We start from the raw sequence: 22,279 nt of genomic DNA, 5'->3' as shown, positions 1-22,279 counted from the left end.
TGGCCCATGGGTGTGCTGCCAAGCATTAACCTCTTTGGTTATTGTATGCTCAGGACTATGTTGTAGGTATTGCCTTCAGTTCTTCTTTGCAGCAGAGCTGTTCCTCGAGACGGCTGAGCCCAAAGCAATAAGTTTGTCTTTATGTTTTGTTCCAAAGCCTGAGCCTTGGCATGAGTTTTGCACTAACTGAGCTCTCTGTAAGGATCTTCCAGAGTACAACGAAATCTAGCTGGTTGTTTCCAGCTGTTTCCCTCTCTCCCAGTACCTGGTGTGAATAAGCAACCATGCTTGCTACCTGCTCTGCTGCCACAATGCCAGCGGTACTAACTAGCTGATCAAGCAACTGGCAAAACCACCACTCCACTCCCAGCAGTTGGAACTCCCTCAGCAACAATATTATTTAATTTTTAAATACGAAAAAAAAAAAAAAAAATCAGTCAAGATTGAACCTATTTCTGTAGGTCTTTGGCAACTCTGTTTTTTTCTAACACATGGGTATCATTTAGCTCCTGGAGATGCTTCCACACCCGCCCTCCTTGCTTTCAGTCCTGGAATACATGAGCTCAGTTTGGCCTTGGCATGTAAATGTCTTTGTGGTTGTCAAAGTCCTCTCTGGCCAAGTTCTTTACTAAGCAAACTCCCCTGTGGCTGCTCTACAGCTTTATTCAGTGTTGCCTCACTTTAAATAGACCACAGCCTTGCAGCCTGGGTTTGGAGCTTTCTTTGCAGAGCAGCACCACCTGCAGTGGGGGTGGCTGGCAGACCCTTCTGTAACCTCCTGCTGCCAGATTCCTGCTGTGTAAGGAAGAAGAAGGAGCCAGGGAAATTGGGATGAAAAATTTCTGACAATTTGGAATAAATAAAGACTTCCTCCTCGATTAGAAAAGCAGCTAGAAGTGTCTAGTCTAAATTCAATAGGTTGTTTTGTAGGGTCATAAGCTATCCTGGGTGCTGGTTCATCATCCTTTAGAGAATTTAAATCTCTGCTAAGCAGAAGTGCTGCTGCTCAAGGAGGTGGCAAGTCTGCTGGAAGTTTACAGGGGAACTTTGTTTCTCTCTGAGAGAGTCAAGACTCAACAAATCACTGAACTTGCAATGTGATTTAAATGAGATGCTTCATGGAATGGGTGCCTGCACAACTCCTGTTGCTGGCCAGAGGTGCTTTCTAAACATGCAGCCTGTGCACTGCAACAGCAATGAAGGTTTTCACCACTGGTTTAAAGGGCTGTAGCAGTTGAGGGAACATCATGCTTGGTGGCAAATTCAGATTCCATCCCAATTACCAAGAAAGCAATACCCTGTTGTGGCCTGTTGATTTAAGGTTTTGAGTTCTTTGTTACCTCTTTGATGCTAGTGGGTCACTGCAGATGGATATCCACCTACCTCTCTTCTCTCTCTCTTCTTTCCCCAGGGACCGTGGCTGGACCAGTCACTTGTTTGCAAAGTGTATCACCTCTCTAGATAGGCACTGTGCTCTGTGCCTCTTACTGAGGGCCTCACCAGCCCCTGGGGTATTGCACAGATCCCCACATGGGTTTATTTTCAGGCCAGCTGCTCTCTGCACTGTTAGATACAAGTGCTGGCCCATTTCTCCCTCCCCTTCCACTGGGAGAGCACCAATCATGCCTTTAACCATGTCCTCAACCCTTCCCCCTGCAACCTCCATGTCTTCAGGACTTTGAGAAACAATGTTCATCTAGCATGAAAGAGAGAGTGCTGATTTCCAAAGGCAAAAAGCCTTGGTTTCTTTGGCACCATAAAGTAAAGAAATACTCGTAAGATTCCTAGCTCTAGAGGCTTCAGAAGGGAACCACTGTCACACATGCTGCTACAGTGCTTTGCTGTGGTCAGTCTTAAAGGCTGTTAATTGTCCCAAAGCTGGTTCCTGTGTCAAAAGGATGGGAAGCCAAATAGTCTTTATAGCTCCCATCGATCAGTTTGTCTGCATTGTTTTTGGCAAACCAGCAGTCAACTTCCTGCTGCCCATTGTAGATCCTCCTCTGCTTCCACACCACAGGAATGAGCCTGCCCTTCACTTTCAGGGTGTTTGTAGGGTTTGGCTTTAATGCTTTGGTTTGGTTCTGACCAACCTGCTGATGACTTGTGTTTAGGGATTCCTGAAGAAGTTTAACTTCGTTGTTCAAGAACTGACCTGCAAGACAAGAAAAAATAGAGCCTATGACTAGCTGGTTTGTGCCTGTTTTAGTTTGTTATGTTGTGTTGTTTTGTTTTTTTAATAGAGTGTTTCAAGGCTACTTAGCATATGGGGTTGAAAAGGGCTTCTCTGCAATAATGGGATGAATCTAGGTCCTGGGATTATTTTATAAATCTCACAAACATGGACTGAAATTAGATTAAAAGCCTATTTCTCTTTTCACTCATCGAGATGCATTGACTGAGCTGAAGAGCTTTCTGAGTAACTGCAAGGCACAGTTACTAGAGGATAATAACCCATACAATGCCCATCAGCAAGAAGAAAACGGAGCTAAGCCTGGAGCTCTGAGTTCTCTTCCCTTGCCTTCTTGGGGATGAGCTCTTTTAGGCCAATCCTAATGGTGCATCCAAGTGGCCTGGATCCAAAACCCCATTCATGAGGGATCACCTCCTGCTTACCCTGAGGGTTTCTGAATGTCACAGAAACTGTGGCTTCAGTCTTGGCATTCCGCACCTGTACCTGGCTATAATTACTTCTTGTTGACTGCAAGAACAGAATCAGAATCACAGGATCACCGAGGCTCGAAAAGACCTCTGAGATCATCAGGTCCAGCCTATGACCTAACACCACCACATTGGCTAGACCGTGGCACTAAGTGCCACATCCAGCCTTTCCTTGAAAGCTCCTACAGAAAGCTCATGCAAAACAGTCGGCAGAGGAGCTGGGGATGCTAGCAATAGAGAAGATGTTTGAGAGTGGATGTAAAAGTCTCAGCTGGGAACTTAATCCCCATCAGCCCTGTTCATTACCTCCCGTCTCTGTCCTTTAAAACTGGAAGCAGCATTTTTGTCTGGTTTACAGCTCTGAACCTGAGCACCTGTTACTTACCCAGTAGCCCGTGGGAGTCAGAAGAGAGACCTTTGCTGTTGGAGATGTAGAATCCCAGGTGATTCCTCTGATACGGGGCTGGCTTCTTGTAATGGTGGATGAGGATGACGAAGCTGATTGTGCCTCTTATCGTCACAGTGATGTTGGCATTGGCAGAGATGGAGACCTCAAGGCTGCTGCTTCGCACGACGGCGCTCCGATCACAGGACAGGAGAAGTCTTTCCCCATCATCCAGGATGATTCTTTTGGGTGTGATCTCCAGGTAAGACCTCTCTGGCTTATTGCTGAGGATGGTGATGGTACTGAAGTAAGTCCGATGCTTCTTATGGCCGTTGGGTGGTGCAGGAGCTCCAATTAACTGCCCGTTCACAGTTACACCTTGCAGGAAAATAATAAATGAAAGCTGAAACAAATAGGTCTGTTGTTCCAAAGCTGCCTTGCAACTGAGGACGTGCAGATTCACCACCTCATGCTCTATTATTTCACCCACCAGTATTCAAAACAGTATAATCAGTTTGTTATAAAATTAGTACTTTATACAGAGCACCTAAAATTACCCAAGCTCAGAAAAACTGGCCTCCCCTGGAGACACGTGCCCCCAGCCTCATTAGTCCTAACATTGTGTACATGGTGCTAGAGGACTGGATCAGCTGTTTCTCAGCACAACCACTTCCTAATATCCATCCAACCTACTTATCATCAAGACAGTGATATGCAGGGGTTTGGAGCCACGGAACACAAATTTTCCTGACTGCTATAGCCTGAACAACTGTGGTATGATTCACTTAGAGCACCTGTTTGTTGATGTGTAACTCAAACCTGAACAAACATACCAGATTTTGGAGGACTAAGAAAGCTGCTGGCAGGCCTGCTTTTCTTCCTACCACCACCTGGCATGGGGATTGCACTTCTAGGAAGATGATCTGGGTGTATTTGAATGCTGCTATCTCAGAGTATCTCCAGGTAGCAGACAACTGCAGTTTGCTGTCCCTGTCTACATGACTCCTAAGAAGAGAACTAGCCTAGGAAGCCACAGAATAAGTGTTACTCCCTTGGCCTACATGCTAAAGCCCGAGAAGGACCTGTAAAGGGAACAGCCTGATCTGCAACATTCTGAAGTGCTAAACCTCCTCAGGTGGCAGTGTAAGAAATGCAGGTCCTATTTGTGTTGCTGCAGAATAGGAGCCTGAATCTTGCACTCCCACTGGGTTATTTCCAGGTTTACCAGCATCCCTCAATTTTGCACCAAAAGAACCACTTTTAAGTAGCCTAAGGTGCAGATCCCACTAAGTCAACTGAAGCCTAGGTATCCACACTAAGATTCCCAACCATTTTAATTATTTTTGTGACTTCCTGTCATTAGGACAGTGTCTCACTTTCCACAGATCTCTGGACAGCTACTAGACATTGAAAATAAAGAAGGAAGCTTGTGGCTAACATAACTGGACCCAAGCCATCAACACTGAGATGAAATATCTCCACAACCCATCAATGCTGAGAGAACCTCTCATTTCTCCCTTAATCAACTCAACTTGATAGTGCTATGGAGTCTGTTTTTCTCTTTCCACACTGGGGCAACAGAATCACTCCAGTGGTAGCATAAACACAGTCTGTGAAAGAATTTTAAGGGAAGCATTGCCAGGAGCTGGATCTTATTCACAAAAGCAAGCATGAACACAGAAATATGGAGTCTAGACCACTGCCACACAGAATTCTTATAACATTATTGTGGGGTTGTTTATCTTCTTTGTAAAACAAGTGTGTACATTGTCTCTGGTTTTCACACCCCTTCCTCCCACGGTTTCCCTGCTCAGGACATAATCTGCTTATTAGCTGCCCTGCTTAGAATTCCAAATAGGATCAGAGCACAGTTTGGGCCCCTGGGGATCAGACTGGCTTGAGCAAAGCAGATCCTGGATTGTGGAGGTTTTCTCCAGGTTGTCATGACTCAGTAACCAATTTGGTGGTCCCTTCACTGAAGCAGCCTCTGTGCTGTTGGTTAGCCAGGTTGGATACTTCTCTCTGCCCTGAAGTGAACAGCACTGTAAGTAAAGAGTGAAGTTCCAATGGCAAAGCAATCTCAGCAAGTGCAAATCTTTTATTTTCTCGTTGTGACTTTGTAACTAGAAGGCTGATGAAGTTGCACCATGAAAGAAATGCTCTGTCTCTGCAAAAAAAAAAAAAAAAGCTGAATCTCCTGTGGAACATCTCAGCATGGAGGTGCTGCATGGCTCAGGTTAACACTACGTGGAGTAAGCAAGATGTCTATGGCTGCTAGTCCAGCTGTGGTTGTTGTAGCACTGGTCAAGTACAACCCCTAGACCACACTGGGTCTAATCATCAGCAGCTGAGCTCTCCATATCTAGCAGGACTGAAGGGGTACAATGTGGTCCTCATGTACTCAAGTGGGTCTCTTGGCTATTTACATGTAATTCCTGCTCCCTTCATTCCAGTCAACAAAGACCCAAACTTGGAAAAGTCTGAATATGCATAAAGACCAGTTCTCTCTATGGTTAGGTCTGATCTCTTGACAAACACTTCTGTAGATGAATTGTGTATGGAACAGTGGTCAGAACATTTCCTTGCTTAGGCTTGCTGTGAATTTCCCCATAAACTATGATGAAGTTGGAGGTCAGTAAGTGCAAGTGAGCAGTTTAATCTCCCTTCTAATCCAGGTGATTAGAGTCAGAAAACTGGTATGCCTCAGTTTTCCCTTGCCTGGCCAGAAAACCAACTTCTTGTAATTTCCTGTCACTTCCTTGCCTATGAAGCACCTTGGTGCTTATTTTTATTGCTTGACAGCTGGCCTAGCACTTCAGTTTTCTTCCACAAGCAACTGCTTTACTTGGCTGCTCACCAGATTCCTTATGATCAGAGACCAGTCGGAGAATGTCTCCTGGTTCTCCATCTATATTGAAGCAGACAGAGAACTTGCTGGAAGGAAAATCAATGACGAAGTGAGGGTCTCCATCCGCTGAGAAGACATGGAAGAGACAAATGTGAGAGACTTACACAGAACTGCAGTGCCCAGGAAGGTAACAAAACTGCTTTTCAAAGCATGTTTGTCCCTGTTTTCCCAAGACCTCCCTGTTTGTTGTTTTTAGAGGGTCAGATGGAGTTTGCCAGGAAATGCCAAATTTTGCTTTGTTTCTCACAAAGATTATTTTGTTTCGTTTTGTTTTTTCTCACAGAAGAGGTTTTCTTCCTGGAATATGATTTCAGTGAGTTCTGGGAGTCATCATGCAGGTATTTTATATTCCTCTATACCTTGGTGGAAGGCTACATTCCCCACAGCACACAAAATATCTATCCTCTAGCCAAGGGCTGCTGCATGGGCACACCTCACACTGAACCCTCCTGGCCCTCAATGTCAGATTGGAGCAGTCATCAGCAGATTTTGAACAATCCTACCACCTTAATTTTTCAACAATCCTTGACCTACCAACATCTACCAAACAGGTGTCCTTAACAATAAGACAAGCCAAAACCATAGTTTTTAAGGTAAATTTCACCTTATCCTGTGAAAATCAAGCCTAAATTCTTCATCTGGGTTTATTCTTCCATGTTTCATGTATGAAAAGGATGTTCAGAGGTGCAGCTGGGCAGCTCTCAGGCTACTCCTCACCTCTGCACAGGTCTAGTAGATAAGATTTTGTCTGGTCCGTAGGAATGTTTATACCACAGTGGCCTGCAACCAAGGTTTCCATAAATCAAACACCATTATTTTGGATTATTAAAGGCAAGAAAACAAGCACTGACCTGAAGTTTTGGAGATTTTAATTCTTTGTTTATCTTGCTGTCTGCGTATACCTAGAAGTGGGGAAAGAAGGCTGTTAAAATTACTTATGGAACAGCAGAAAGAGGCATAGAACAGTAACATTCCCAAAATATTACTCAGCAAGGTTATGGGATATATTCCTGCAGCTGCTTGACGCTTCATTTAGAATATCAATTTTTTTTTAATAATTTCTACAGAGCAGTAAGTTCTTCAGGTGGGTGGGTCAGGTATCTAAAAGGTTTGTTTAGAGTTACCCAACCTGCAATTAGCAAAATAAAAATTTTAAAATCACCTTTCTGTTTACCAGCCCTTGTTTCATCAGCTAGATAATCCCTGCTGTCCAAGTCAGCCATGAGACATCACCTGTGCATAAAGACTTCTTACCAGCACATGGTTATTTCTCTCTCATACCTGGTGGTGCCTTGTGTCCCTGCAAGCTCTGCAACTTTTCACCGATGCCATCAGTGGAAGGGCTGATTAACTCCTCTTGAGGTTGTTCTGAATCCAGTCCAGCCTCCCTCATCTTCAGAACAGTGAAGGGAGTAACAAAATTGTAAGTCAGGGCCATTGACTTGGCTTTCTCCATCAAATTATCTCTTTCCTGATTGTCATCGCTCTTCAACCGAGCGTTAAGCAATTCCTTGATGGTGAGATAGCTCCATGCCCTCTCTATGTAGTTGTTATCACCATTGCTATCTTCCAGGCCAGGAATACCTCTGATGTCATTCCTACTTGGAAGGTCAATAGCCACATCTGTTTTGAGGAGAATGTACTTCTTGGAGTTGCTAGCAGTCACCTCCACATGGAGACTATCTGAGGTGCGATTGATGAGTTTGCCAGCTATTATAATTTCAGAGCCATTGAAGTAGTTAGGGAAGAAGTTCTGGGTGACTTGCTCCACATTGTCTTCAGGGTAATCAATACGGATGTCAGAGAGAAGGGGTGTTCCTATTTCATCATAGAACCTGAAACAAAGGCACATTTCTCACTGTTAGTACTTTCCATCTAAGTGTGTGCGTGAGCTCTTACACTTACATATGGCCAAGGATCCAGGTTAGAGCTGCCAGGTCCCAGATGTAACTTCTGCATCCACTGTAGTTTGGCCAAGGGAGAAGGGGGAGTCTCAAGCTTTAGAGATTTTCAATATTTGAGTTGACAAGGCCCTGAGAAACCTCACCTAAATTTCAAATTAGCTCCTCTCTGAGCAGAAGGTTGGATTACACCACCTCCAGAGGTCTCTCTCAGCCAGAATTATTCTTGGCCTCATCTAGTTTTAGGTGTTGTATAAGCATCTAGATAGAGTCTCTTAAGTGTGTTCAGAAGCATCCCAGATGGTCTGGCAGTCCATCCTTCCACTATGATTAAAAATCTCTGCAAGGAAATATTTGTGACCACTTGAGTCAGCTTAAGAGGGCCTGTCCATCAAAGGTAAATTTTGGCTTCTCAGGCTCACAGAAAACACCCTACTTATTTCAAAATGTACTTTGAATAGATGCTGTTACCCACAGTTTTCTAGTAGTATTATCCATGGTATGCCAGAGCCAGAATCTGCAAGACCAAGATGGAGAATATCTGAGTCACTTCCTGTGTCACTGGAAGAACCCTAGATAATAGTTTAGGATGGTCAGTGTGGGACAGTCAGGAACGTGATTTTCTGAGGGTCAAAGGAGAAAGAAAATCAAGAAGGAATTTCATTATGCCCCAACAAATGAGGACATTTCCAAGGAATGGAGGAATCCTGAGTACTAAATACAGAAGGACTGGCAGAAGAGAACCCACTGGTACCTTAATTGCTGACTTTCAGTTGGAGCATGCAATGACTTCTGTGGAACCAGAGAGTTTAACCCTATAATGTTTTATTAAGGTGACCTACCACAGTTGTGAAAATACTTTGCACTGGACAGGCCAGGAAGCCTTCACAAGGGGTTAAGGCCTAAGTTTACAGTACTGTGTTCTCCCTGCAGTAATGTGCTTTTGATGGATCCTCCCAAGCTTCTCCAAGAATGCCATATTTCCCATTTAAATGCCAAACTCCTCATCTTTTGGCAAATCCTTTGAGTCTAATTTGGTAAATAAACAAAGAACTGGACTCAGCCCTTTTTTTAGTTCAGACTGCATTTTTTTTTTTTCACATCTGCATGAACAGATTGTCTGGAAGCTAGAGTTACACTTTCTGTTTTATTATCTCTCCAAGAAAACCCAAAGCCTGAGTTGGTTGGCTTTATTTTTAAGTCTGTCTGAGCACTCAGTGGTTTTGATGCAGAGACCTCAATGCATTTTAAAACATGAGTGAATTAAACCCAAGAACCTTCTGTGAAAAAACTCCTGGGATATAACGAAAAGTGGAAGGAGGGATACAATCTGTCCTACAGTAAAATACAAGGAAGTGCCTATGTAAAAATACAACCCGCTGACCACAAAAATTATGTTGGCATCCATGTAGATTTTCCCTCCAACCGTGATTTGAATTGGCCTCCAGCAAGTGGTGGTGCCTTTCTGGATAAATTTGGCACCAAATGCCAAATGGGTTTGCCACCACTGAGCCTGATAAACAGTGAGCTGTTTAGAAGATAGAGGTGTCTGATACTTGCAGTGCTGGGTTCCTGCAGCCCCATCCATCAGCACATCATTTGGCAGGGAATGCCACTTGCTATCCAAAATGCCTGTCCTGAGAAGCAAAAGGCACAGGGCAGAGTGGCAGCTGGATCTACAAAATCCAGTTTAAAGGGAAGACACTCTTGTAACCAACACAGAAAAAAAAAAAGCTCTAGTGGAAAGTGCATGATCTCATTGCTCCAGTGAGAGGTCTCTGCTCAATGACTGTCTTTTTTTTGATTTCTGAGGTTCAAAACTAACATTTTAGGTATGAAAGCCAAACATTCATTTTTGCCTGGAAGTACTGACACACTGCCTGACATTTTAGACAGAGCTGTGGTTCATGTATCTTTTTGCTGTTCCTCACTAGGGTCTCCCCTTGAACTACAACTCCCTGATGACAGAAGTGGAACCTATTCTCTAGTCCTACAGGAAACTTGTTAGGTGTTTGGGTCACAAAGAATGAGTGAACAAAGTGACTACCTGATCATTCCAGTAAAGACCCTTGTGTATTTTTCAAAGGCAAATATTTTGGACTTTGGGTATAAGGTTACCTTTAAAAAAAAACAAGTAATTTCCTGCCCTAAATTGGCATCTTCACCCTCCATGCTGTTTATGTTGTTGATCTGAAGCAAGCAACGCATCCTTCCCTCCCTCCATCCACCTGTGGAGAGGTGGCACTCGTGCCTCACATTCCTCCAGGTTCCCAAAGCAGAGAAACAAACACCTTGTTCTGAGGGGCTGGGAAGCTCCACTGCAGCTCAGGGACTCTTTTAGGAAGGAGACCATTTCTGGGTAGGTATCCTCAGAATCTGAACTTACTCTCTCTCCTCCTCATTCAACCAGAGTTGAGCCTCAGAGAAACTCCCATCTCCTGCAGTTTCTCCTTAGAGGATTTTCCTTCCCAAAACCCTTGCCCAGAGGACCCAATGCAGATAATAAGCACAGAAAAAGCAGAACAAACCCTTTGAGGTGGCTGGCTGCATCCTCATCCTCCTGAAAATGCCTAGTCATGCCACAGTTCTCCAGTGCCATCCTCTCCAGCAGCTTGTGATCCACATCATTGCCAATGCCAATGGTGAAGAGGCAGAATTTATCACGGATGGCATTCTTGGTGTCGCTGAGGATTTTGGATGACTGTGTTTCCCCAACAGTGGGCCTCCCATCCGTGAGGAAGATGATCAGAGAGACACTCCTGGCATCAATGTCATTCTGAGCAATGTAATCATTCAGCAGCTTTGCACCAGTCTGGAGAGCACTGTTAATATTAGTCCCTGAGGAGGTACCAAAATTATTAGCTCATTTCTCCTTTTAAGTGCAAATTTCTCCTTTTAGTACAAATCATTTCCCTAAGCTCCCTTTAGTGTGGAGAAAGCACCTCTGTTCATCAGGATGTTCCTTTTCTCTACATGAGGTTGCACTATCCCTTCAGTTCAGCTCTGTTACTCAGCATGATTTGGGGATAGTTTATAGTCTTATAAATTGAACTCTGGATTGCAGTTTATTATGTGAAATTGCTGTATCTTTTAATACCTCCCTGTGTAATAGTCAGCTGCAGTGAGCAGAGTCACAGCACATACCATGTCCTGCCAGTACATAGAAAAAAACAGTTAGACTTAATTAGGGACTTCCAGATGATATCTGAACTGGGACAAGTTCTGCTCATTTTGTCTGAAGGGCACAAGGTTTGAAGAGAAAAAGGCCTTCATATGGGAAAACAAGTGGTTGGGTTTTTTCTTCCAAACCCATGGGCTAACAAACTGTAAAAGAAGAAATGGCTTTGTTAGCTGAGGAGTGTGATCTCACAAAACATCTGGCTAGTGAAGGATGGAGCTGTGTGAAGTGGGGAGAAGAGGGACAAAACAGAAAATAAATTAGGGAATAGATGTACTTTAGAGTAAGAGCCATGAAGAGCATTCAAACCTACTGTGTGTTCAGAAAAAAACAAAACAACAAAACCAAAAAGAAAGCAGGAAAATGACTACAGGTATCGTCTTGCTTCATTTATTTTTTATGCTAGTCAAAGCAAAGAGGGATTGGTTGTGGAACCTTTGCAGGATAAGTCCATCTGGCTTAAAAATAGTTCTCAGGAAAAAAAAAAAAAAAAGGAGATGAAATATAGTAAGAGCCATACCCAACAGACTCTTCCTAAGGGTCAAGAAGGGAAGATCTAAGGTTATCAGCAAGGATGTGCTAGCAGGCCTGACCATGCATCATGTACCTGGAAATTTAGTGTGTACAGCTCCAGTGACTGCAGCAAGACAAGGAAGGTGGAAGGGGCTAAGACTTCTGAAAAGTCCTCAAAATCCAGACTGTGTTTTCTGCAAAAGGGTTTTGAACTAAAACCGTGCACCTAAAAGACTCTCCCAGACTTCATCCAGACCAAAAATTTCAGAAAGAATTTTTTTCCCTAGAAACAAAACCATCCCATGCAGCAAATAGTGTCATTTCAAACCCAACCACATCAAAGCCACAAAGCTCAAAAAATTGTCTTTTGCCACATGCAAAAGTATTTAGCAGTAAGGCTTTGTTCCCATTTCTTTGGTGTATGAATATGACACAGCAGTGTAAGCACAGCTGAGTGACCTGGTCTAGTGGAAGGTGTCCCTGCCCCTGCAAGGGGGCTGGAACTAGATGATCTTTAAGGTCCCTTCCAACCCAAACCATTCTGTGATTCTATGATTCTTTGTGTGTGTGGCCTGTGAGCCTTCATGCATTCATGTTCACTGGAGGATATTCAAGCAACAGCACCTTTATATGGAAAATGCAGAGTTAGTCAAAATTGAAGTACCACTGGCCTGTAGTAGAGAATCACTGCACCTTCCTGTTGAACCTCAGTTAATAATTTCCTTTTACTTCTGTTCTCTAGCAGCTTCATGGGCAAACTCAGCTGGTTCCTGCACTGCTCTTCTAGGACTCCAGAAGTAAAATCTTTGTACTGAGTTTATTCCCACTATTAGTAATTGGTTAACTGGGCAGGTCCCTTGACCACTTCCTAAACTCTTTCTCTCACAATACAAACTGTGCAGCAAACTATCCTGTTTGCTGTGTTTTTCCATCAGAGAGTTTCCTTTGCTAGGAGTGGTCACTGCTCAAGGGCAGCCCTGTCTGACCTTCAACCAGCTTGCATGGGGAAGGATTTGCAGAGGTCATTATGCAGCTTTCTGCTTACCTCAGCTAGGATGGGCACAGCTGCCAAATTATGTTTGATTACAAGCCTCACTATGTTTTTTTTTTATACTAGTGTCTATACACTCACAGGAGACTACTGAATCAAATTCAAAATCATGCCTGCATTCTGCCACTGTTCTGGGGTCTCCTCCTCTCCCCTCTTCTCTCCCACACAAGGAAAAAAGGATGACAGATTCTTAAATGTTTTTATAGCTGTTCCTTGGCAGAGACAAGAAGAGGACAGTATCTGATGAGGAAGCAGCTCTTGAAGAAGGCAATCCCACAGCCCACACTGGGTATTCCATCCCTGGAGTTTCCAGCCCAGATGAAACCATGTGCCTTCTTTTACACAGGCTTTCAGAAACTGCACAAGTATTGGCCCTGTGTGTCCTTCACTGGGATATGGTGTTTTTTCCTGTGTCCTCAAGAAACAATCTTGGGAACTTTCCCACTCTGAGAGTCTCACCAGATAAACGGGAGAATGGGCTGAACTGAACTTTAATAAGTGTATCAGGCCAGATGACCAGATCTGGGGACACCTTCCCATCATGGACTCTGATAAAGGGTACATACCCTTCTGTCACATAACCCTGAGTGGAGTTAGGGAAGGGCCCCCCTTGTCCCACAACCTAAGTCCCAATGTCTTTTTATAGCTACATGCTACATGACCCCGTTGACCTTTCCATTCTGGTGTAGTTAGTTGGATAGCAAGATGAATCACATACAAATCTCTGGATCCTACCTCCAGTAGGTGACATGTTATGAATGTACTTTTTGGCATCTCTTATGTTGTTTGGAGTTACTGGCACCAGCTGGTCCTGCTGCCAGACCTTTATTCGGTTGGAAAAACCAATGATATTGAAGTGGTCTTCAGGCCTTAGGTCCTGGAGAATTGTGAAGAGAGCTTCTTTAGTCTAGAAAGAGAAGAGAAAAGAGACCAGTAGGCACAACTGTCACTGCTGTAGTGTGCAAGAATTTAATTCTTAAGATTTTTACTGATGTCCTTCTGACTCAAGGCATAATCTGTGTGGTGCCAGGTGCTATGCAAACATGGGAGAAAAGACCAGCTCTTGCCCAAAAGATCTTGCAAAATGGTGAGACACGTCTAGACCTAATTCAGCTTAAAAATAATTCATAACAATTGGGGTAAAAGCTCCCAGTGCCTGGGAGAACCATGCTCTGAACTAAAGGATATTGAATAATGTTGACTAATACCAAAAACCTTGTAGACTTCTTCTAAAACCCTCTAGACTTGCACTAAGCTGTAAGTGGCATATAGTTGAAAAGGTTACTTATAAGTTGAAATACCTCTAAATATGTCAAGGATGCACTTGCTCTGCTCATAATTCAGATACTGGTTGGTATATACATACTCAAATGAAGTGTTCCAGCAGGTCACAAATGTTTAAACTCATATGTTCCAATGAGTAAGATGTAAAAAGAAACCCTGACTAGTCATTGCAGAGTCTACCTGCCAGTCAATTTAGTCCCAGGCAGGTTGTTTTTCCAGCAATATGTCAACATTATGTTGCTCTGCTGTTCATCATCCTCTGTAAATATAGGCAACCAGAGAGAGGAAAGTTGGTATCCAGACAACTTCATAGCAAGAGAGATTAAAGTTCCTGGGCAATGGGAAAGACAGACCAGTGAGGATAAGCCATCAGGGAGAGTGCAGATGTGTCCAGTTCTCTCCAGTGTGACCAACTGTGGTTTAACAGCCATGCAGCTGTGTTCACATAGAGACAAACTTCAGCTTAGTAAGGCCAGCTGAGAGAAGATATCCAAAAGCAGCCTCAGTCCATGAAAACATACCCTATATTTGGATGCCAAACCCATGGGAGCAATACAAGGCAGTATCTCTAAGTAGACAGATCAGCAACTTCTCTGCTCTGCCCATGCTTGGCTACCACCAAGCCTTTTGAATTCCAAGGAAGGCTACATATAGGAACTAATATGGTGGACTCATCAGCATTTAAAGGTTTCTCTCATGCATATCAGGGAAATATATGAAGGGCTTGTCCAGAATAAATACAAAAGGAACAGCAGTACTGGAAACCACATGTTTCTAGGCCTGATGTTGCTATGTAAAGACAGTTTGGGAAGGAGCTCAAAGGTCTAATCAAGCTGTGTCATCAATATCCCTCTGGATTCTGCATTGAAGCTGATGATGCAATGATGCAACTGCAAACAAATTACCCACCACAGTGGAATCTCTAATCCTTCCAGCTGGTGACTTGGCTTCCAGTCCATCTGAAGTTAAGCGGAATATTTCCCATAGCTTCGAACATTTTGGAGCCAGGTCTGCAGTCCCTCCCTGCCTGTTTCTGTCCTCTGTATAAACCATTTTCCTCTGTAGGGATCACAGGATTCATCCCTCCGTTTGCTTAGCTGGAACATTGCTCCACGTCTCACCACTGTGCATTTTATGATTGTCTCATAAATAAGAACACTGAACCAAATGCTGATGGAGGAGGCTCTTTCAAAGAGAAGGAGAGAACCCCACCAGGTTTATATCGTGACGTGCACCAAATAAACCTTCAAGAAGATTAATGCCTGCCCCAAACATGAAGGCTGCCTCCCCATTGTAGCAGTCCATAGAAAACCTGGTAAGATGAGCTAAATAGCAGTTCTTTGAAAAAGAAGGGGTTTCATTCTCTCTCATCTCCTCCTTTACAGCAGCCTTTGTATTGTAAAAAGGCATCAAACTTATGACATCACCCTTCAGAGGGATGCTCAAACACTCAGAGTGTCATTTTACAGAAATGTAAACCAAGGTACAGACTAATTTCTTAATTATGTCAAGACCACGACTGGAGAGCTTTCCAAAACTTGGAATTTCCAGCCCTTGATCCAGTAGGCCAAACCACCTCTCATGCATGCATAGAAGGTCAAAGAAGGAATCACACAGTGGACAAGAGTACTCTTGGATTTGTTGCACGATAGCAAGTGTGGCCCATGCATTTGTCCTTCAAAAATGGGACTAAAGTAAGCAGAAAGTGAAAATGGGGAAGTTTCTGTCCTGTATATGATCAGGACTTCATGCCAACCTCTGCTGAAGGAAATTTGGTGGAGGATGTTAAAGCAAGAACCAGTGAGACCACAACAGCTCCCCATGTGCACCATCCCCCCTCCATTCCCCACAGCCGGGGTAGACAAGGGAGAACAACAGAGGTGCCTAGAAGCGATGATTTGAGGGGAAAGTCCCCAAATCTTATTATCCATGTTATAGCTCTGATTATAATTAACATCACTTGACCTTTCCCATTATAAACCCCCCTCTTTTTAGTTTTTTTGCAATTCTGTCAAACTGCAGTTTTCTCAGAGGAGTTTATTTGGCCCAAGCAGCTCTGTTGCTTCTGAGAACAAAGCAAGAGGAAAAATAATCTTGCTTTGGCCTTCTTGCAGAGAGACTGCATCTCACCTCCAGTGTGCTCAGAAATTCATGTTGACATTTTTGGTTGTGTTCAGCCAAAAGAAAAGGAAAAGAAAAGGTGAAGCAATGCAGAACAGTAGCATAGTTTGATGTACACAGCATCCAAGCTAGAATTGCTGAAGGAATCAGGAGGGAACTGAAGCAGACCTTCCTAGAAAACGCAGCACTTGCCCACACCCTCTTATTTTTGTCACAGTTAGGTAATTTCCATGGAGTTTGAGTAAATTTTGCCCAGGAAAAGTTCGGTCATATTTTGATGCATGGCCTGAATTCTGGCATCTCTATCATGTGCTTCCCCCTGCAACTTCAATAAAAAACCTTTGAATTTCTGATATACATACATATATATATATACACACAAGCCTATGTACAACTCTGTGCTTGTGTATGTTTTTCCTCCAAAGCAAACAGCATGAGGGAGGCAATATAGTTAATTCTCCTGTAGCTTTTACCTCATCCTTAGTAAAAAATGAAGGGTGGGATTCAGCTTTCTCGACTCACTCATCAGAAAACTGGGCATTGTGTCTATTCCCTCTCCAGGCAGGGGAAGACACCTCCAGAGAGTTATCCATCCCATCTGTTCTGGATAGGTTTTAGGATGGGCTGAGTCATTGTCTGGAAGTGCTGTCTCCTAGCATTGCCTCCAAGAGGCTGAGTAGTTCAACTACAGAGAAGGTGAGACTCACCTCATGACCTAATCCTGCCCAGTCCTGAGCATTATAGTGCTCGCTGGAGCCAAAAGGAGCTGAACTGGCTCTCCCCCTCTCCCAGAGCACTCTGAATTGCCTGGCTCATCCTACGTGTTTCTAGCTCTGCTCCCAGCCCAGAAGGACCTCCAAGTTTATCCTGAATACTGCAGTCCTCGTGGTGTGGCAACACACACTTTGCTACCAATATCCCTCACCCATAAATGGGCTGCGAGAGAGACGTGACTTCCTTCTGGAGAGCTGGATGTGACTCAAGAGCTGGCATGCAAAAGCGACTTTAAATAAGAAGATGAAATCCTTAAGTACTCAGCTATGACTGAGTGCTCTTGGTGCCCAGCCCTCTCCTCCAGTCTCCACCAGCCCTCAGGCAAGGATTTGCAAAGCTTTTCGTGCAGAGAGTGCCTGGCAGTAGCTTCAGGCAGACACGGCAGCAGGTTTCGGGTTCTGGCCTTGTAAGGCCACAGCTGGAACTTCTCCTGGCTCCAAGGAGCCAAGAGCTGAGGCTGCCATGGGATTCCCAAGCTGCTCGGCTGCTGCCGATGGGGTCTTGCACTTCCACTCCAGCCTGGCCCAGTGAGTCATTGCACTGAAATGCCAAAGGCACTCTCTTACAAAGCAGAAAGTTAACCATTTCTTTCCTGGCAAGGGCCAGATCAACCTCTTCAGCTGTGCATGAGACACTGATTCATTTTTGGGAATAAACTGGGCACAGATCCAACCCACTTGAACTAAGGAAACCCAGTTTAAAGGTCCGATGCCCTTGGCCAGGTGCTGTAAGGAGAAACACTTGCTCCAGTGTGTTTGTCTGGGTTATTGCATTTTTGTGTGGAGGGTGGAGCATGGATTGAAGGAGAGGATGTCAGGAAGTAGCAATATAGAACAGCTGGAGAGGGGAACAAAACAAAACCACACCACACGTTTTTGGTGGTTGAGAATGGCATGTCATTATCAGAGACAAGTGTGAAATGAGGATATAAAACAGGATAACTCGGTGGAGCAGATTCCTCCATTTCCCTCAAATTAGTATGGATGAAATTGAGCTGAAAGGCAGAGACTGAATTGCCACCTCAGTGCATTTGGATCAAAAAGCTGTGTTGGTGAATGAGCTGACAGGACAGCTGGAACCTACCTCGAGCACAGCTTGAAACAGCCCCCTCTAGGGCTACAAAATATAACTCCCCAGGCCTACAACTGAAGACAGGTGGCATGACCACAGCTGCCAGGGAGGGATCAAAGTTTTTATCTGTGCTTAAGAAATTATGAGAAGCTGAAAATGGGGTCACAATGTCTAAGTAACCCATACGCAGATAGTGTTTGCTCAAGTCTACAAGGTTGGAGACAACTCAGCTCCCAGCCATTGCTCTGCTCTCTGTTGTCACCTCCTTACCTATACCTAGACATGCAAAACAACTGCTGCTCTTCTGGTTCATCATGCTAAGGGCCCTGCAACACAACCAATATGATTCAAGGCTGTGACCACCAACAATAGCAGGAAAGAGAACTCCTTCCCTCAGCTACACTCCAGTTCAGCTGTGACTTATCACCTTTGTCCCTAGCCCTTGGGGCTGGTTCTGACAGACCCCGCTTAGTTTAAACACTTGTGGAGCAAAGCATGGGAAGAGATACACTCCCATGGGAGAGCTGAGAGCCTTCAGCCCTTTCTTGGGTCATAGAGCTGCCTCAGAGACATCTGGGATGATGTCAGACCATCTGGGCACCTTTTAGGAGGAATTTGAGTCCTGGTGACATTTCTCCCACAGTCTCTTGGTTGTTTGAGGAGCAGGGTGAGGGCGAAGCCAGGCTACCCTGAAAGCTGTGCGGTTCAAAGGGAGACAATGTGTGGTTGTTAGATGCTGTGGCACTGCCAGACATTGGCCCTGCTATGAAGCAAGAGGGAATTCAAGCACCTCATTATAATGCATGTCCCAAGCCCACGTATTCACACTTTCCATTGCCTAGGAGCACTTGTAAGTGCTTCATCCTCGGCCCACATCCTCTGTGTTAGTGTCATGTCAGCTCATTAAAAAAATCAAAAGACTTTCCAGTTCAGTATGGACAGTGGGTCCATAACTCAGTCTCTCTTGGAAACAGCTTCCAGATGCAGAGGGAGCCCTCCCAGCACTCACCCCACCAGTGCCTCTGAGATCACTTGGCAGTCCTTGGCTGCACCCTGCACACCCAAACACAGCTGGCATCTGCCCTCACAGGGGCTGGGCAGTGAGACAGCCCTTTTCCAGCTTCAGCCAGCACCAGAAAACTGCGTGGGCTCAAGATCAGTCAGTCTAAAGAGCATAGCTAGCAGAGAGGAAAGCACTCGCAACCAAACCCTTTGGAAAGCAGTACACATCAGCTTAGAGCCCTACATGAAGACATTCTGCAGACATGGGACCATCTACAACTGTATAATGAAGGATGCCATCATTAGAAGACAAAAAAATTCAGTAGCCTTTACTTTGTCCTTCCAAAGACCCTTTGAAGGTCCATATTTGACAAGAAAGGAGCTAAGGCACAAGATGCAAGTTCAGAGGGAATTAGGAACCCACAGGCTGGTCCAGTAACTTGTCTGAGATTGGAACAGTGCAGAAAAGGGCTCAGAAACCAGATCTACAGCAAGTAGGAGAAAAGTACAAGTAAAGATGTTGTTTGACAAAACACTGCAAGGAAGCACAGAGAGAAACAAAAACAACAACCACACAAACAAAAAAAACTCACACAAAAAGAATTCCCCCTCCCTTCAATATCTTCTGTGCTTTGGTTCACACCTTTCCCTTTCCAAACACACACAGGCAGCTGATGAAAAGCTCCAGAGATGGCTTTTCAGAGCTACAGCAGCAATATCTCATCAGTTCTGCCCATAGTCTGTCAGAGAGCTTGTCAATTCAGGAAAGGCTGGCACCAGTTGCACCTGAAATGGTGCTGTCAAGGTCAGACATAGGCTTGGTTTGGGATACAGTAGCCAAGGGACAGGCAGTGTGAGCTCCACTGCTGTTTTACAGGAGGGAGCTAAGGTACAGAGAAAGCAAAGGTTTGGGCAGTGTCATGACTGCTGAGGTTGAAAGTCCTATCTTGTGAGTTTTGCTTTCCTCTATGGCCCCATTTCCTTTCTGCCCACATAATGTAGATAAGTTATGACCACATAATCCTGCCAGTTGCCATCAACAGGGACTTTTGTACCAAAAATGAGTTTTAACCCAAAAGTGTATCTTTGGAATTTTTTTTTACTTTCTCCATCCCCCTCTTAGGGAGGACAATCTGCCCTTTCTTCCTCTGCAGGGAGCTGTGCAGGTCAGGGACTGCAGCTCAGCCTCTCCCTGTCAATGTATCTTTGTGCTTTCTTCCCAGCAGACACTGATGCTGTAACTAAGCAAAACTCCTTCACAATCTGGACAACAAGCGTTTTGTTTTAAACTAACTCTGCCCTGTGATGGGAGAGTGGTTGTAGAGCTCTGGACAATGAAGATCTGTCTCCAGTCCATGGTCCAGTCTCTCTCCACTGAACATCATGGATCTCTTGCTAACAACTTTGACATTGCTGACTCCCTGTATGGCCTTAGAAAAAGTTGCTTTGTAGTTTCCCTGGCTGCAAAATAAATTCTCCATCATTTAGAGCAACTGTTTCTATTGCCTTTTCTGAAAAAGAGATTTTTCATTTAACATTGAGTAAATCACTTAGCTCCACATTCTTTCAGAGCATTTAAGCACTGGATTTTTGCTCAGTGGAAGATAAAACTGTCTTCAAAGATGTGGACAAGCTTAGCTATCAGCTGGGATAACATATTTCTGCATGGTGAGGATAAATACATGAAAAACAGCAAGATGATCTGATTTCTCAGGAACTGGAGTTTCATGTGCATAGAGGGCAGACTAGATGCTCAAACTTTCCAATCTCAATGCAGTGTTGAGGGTATAAATAAATACCTGTATTGAGTTTTAAGTAGGCAAGTTCTTATCAGCACCAAGCCTGGTTACTTCAAGTCCTTATCAACAGTGTGGTATGGATTACATTTGGAGCAGTGAACATTTCTGCACAGTAAGTCAAAGGGAAAAGTTTAAAGGCTGCCCCACACTGAAATAACCCCACTGGAAAGAATGGGGCTACCCAGGCAGACAGCCAGACTGACCCAACAGAGTATGAAGGCCACATTCTTATCTTGTGCCTAGCTCATTTCAAGTGGGATCACATCCCATAACTTGCCAGTCAGACACTCAAGCTCCTACCCTGTCAGCGTGACAAACAATTTCCATGGAGCTAGCAGCAAAAAGTTCAACACCAAGGGAAGTGGCCTAAGCTCTCAATGCAGAGCTTGACATCTCTCCCTCTGCCCATCCTCAGAAGATGGAGTTAGTCCCAGCACATGAAAACTGTTCCAACCACTAGAGACTTTGATTCTCTGTCACACAGATCAGCTGCTGACATAGCGTTGGGAAGAGCTGATGTGCCCAAGAGGCTGTCTACAACACATCCCTGGATATCAGGAACTATTAGCTGCTAAGTTATGTAGCAGGAGTTGGGCTGAGACATGAGTTGCTGTGCTTTTCATGTTGATTAGCCTCCATTCTGCATCAGGCAGCCACTATCTCACAGTGGGTGGCTCAGCAGTCAGCAGCCTGCCAGGTCTGCAGCTTTCTAGCCCCTTCTCAGAACATCCTACCTGTGTGCGTAGCCTGAGAGGAGAGATGTTTCCTCTCCATGGAGGAAATATCTGTGCTGTTTCACCAAGGAGACAGTGCCATTTCAACCCAGGGAGGAGGAGCTATTTCTTCATGAAAAGGAGTGCTGAATTTCCACAGAGATGATATGTGTTATCCTTCTGCAGAGGCTATGACTCTCTACCCACCTCCTCTCAATCTCCTGTCCTTTTTTTCCTTGAATTGTCACAAATTGTCACCTCTTACTTTTAGATGCAACATCCCCATTTTCATACCCAATGAGTGAGCAATGGTGAAGATGGTTGGAGCAAAGACCCAGTACTTCTCAGGTTTAGCATCAGTAACATAAGAGCACTGAAATGATCTTTAAAAAAAGCAGACATGCCTTTTTTCCCACCTGAGAGTGGCCCTTGATGACTTCATACAGTAATATAACATGGAAGACCTCACTCCAGCAGGCTTCTGCACAAGATCCCACAAGCACTTCTGAGCTTCAACTGCTCTTCAGTTAGAAACAGACCATCCCAGTTGAGCAACATGCAGCACACACCCCATATTAGGGTGAAGGGGTATTTCCTTGGAAATAGCAGTGTTGTTGCAAGCAGTGTTATACTAATAACTTAAGTCTTGGCAAAGATCAGGTGTCTTTTAGACTTGGGGGATCTTGTACAACCATAAGCCCAGCCATGAGTTTGCCAGCTAAACAGACAAGACTCTGCAAAGAGACAAGCACAGACAAATAAAATAACCTACCTAAATGCATGTAACACATCTATGATGAAAACATGAAGAGAAGCCAGGTCTGGCTTTTCCAGGTGTTGCTCCAGCAATTAAAAATCCAGAATTCCAGCTTAGGAAAGACTGCAACAGAAACCCAAATCTATAGATTCACAGACTTGGAT

General features: G+C 44.3%; 1 protein-coding gene across 1 annotated transcript in view; it reads right to left on the bottom strand.

Annotated features, from left to right (window-relative positions):
* Window positions 1–384: 384 nt before the first annotated feature.
* ITIH5 (inter-alpha-trypsin inhibitor heavy chain 5) overlaps window positions 385–22,279 on the bottom strand; it is a 46,136-nt gene continuing 24,241 nt past the window's right edge. The window contains exons 8-14 of the mRNA XM_051637534.1: window positions 13,330–13,501; window positions 10,381–10,690; window positions 7,233–7,786; window positions 6,803–6,853; window positions 5,901–6,017; window positions 3,044–3,421; window positions 385–2,152 (exon numbers count right to left, since the gene is read on the bottom strand). Of these exons, the coding sequence (XP_051493494.1) occupies window positions 1,854–2,152; window positions 3,044–3,421; window positions 5,901–6,017; window positions 6,803–6,853; window positions 7,233–7,786; window positions 10,381–10,690; window positions 13,330–13,501 (1,881 nt within the window). The 3' untranslated portion in view covers window positions 385–1,853. The remainder of the gene's footprint in view (window positions 2,153–3,043; window positions 3,422–5,900; window positions 6,018–6,802; window positions 6,854–7,232; window positions 7,787–10,380; window positions 10,691–13,329; window positions 13,502–22,279) is intronic.

The sequence above is a fragment of the Apus apus genome, chromosome 1 (assembly GCF_020740795.1).
Source record: "Apus apus isolate bApuApu2 chromosome 1, bApuApu2.pri.cur, whole genome shotgun sequence".
Classification (NCBI taxonomy): Eukaryota; Metazoa; Chordata; class Aves; order Apodiformes; family Apodidae; genus Apus; species Apus apus.
Note: the sequence above shows the minus strand (reverse complement) of the source record. Positions and strands in the feature narration are given on the sequence as shown.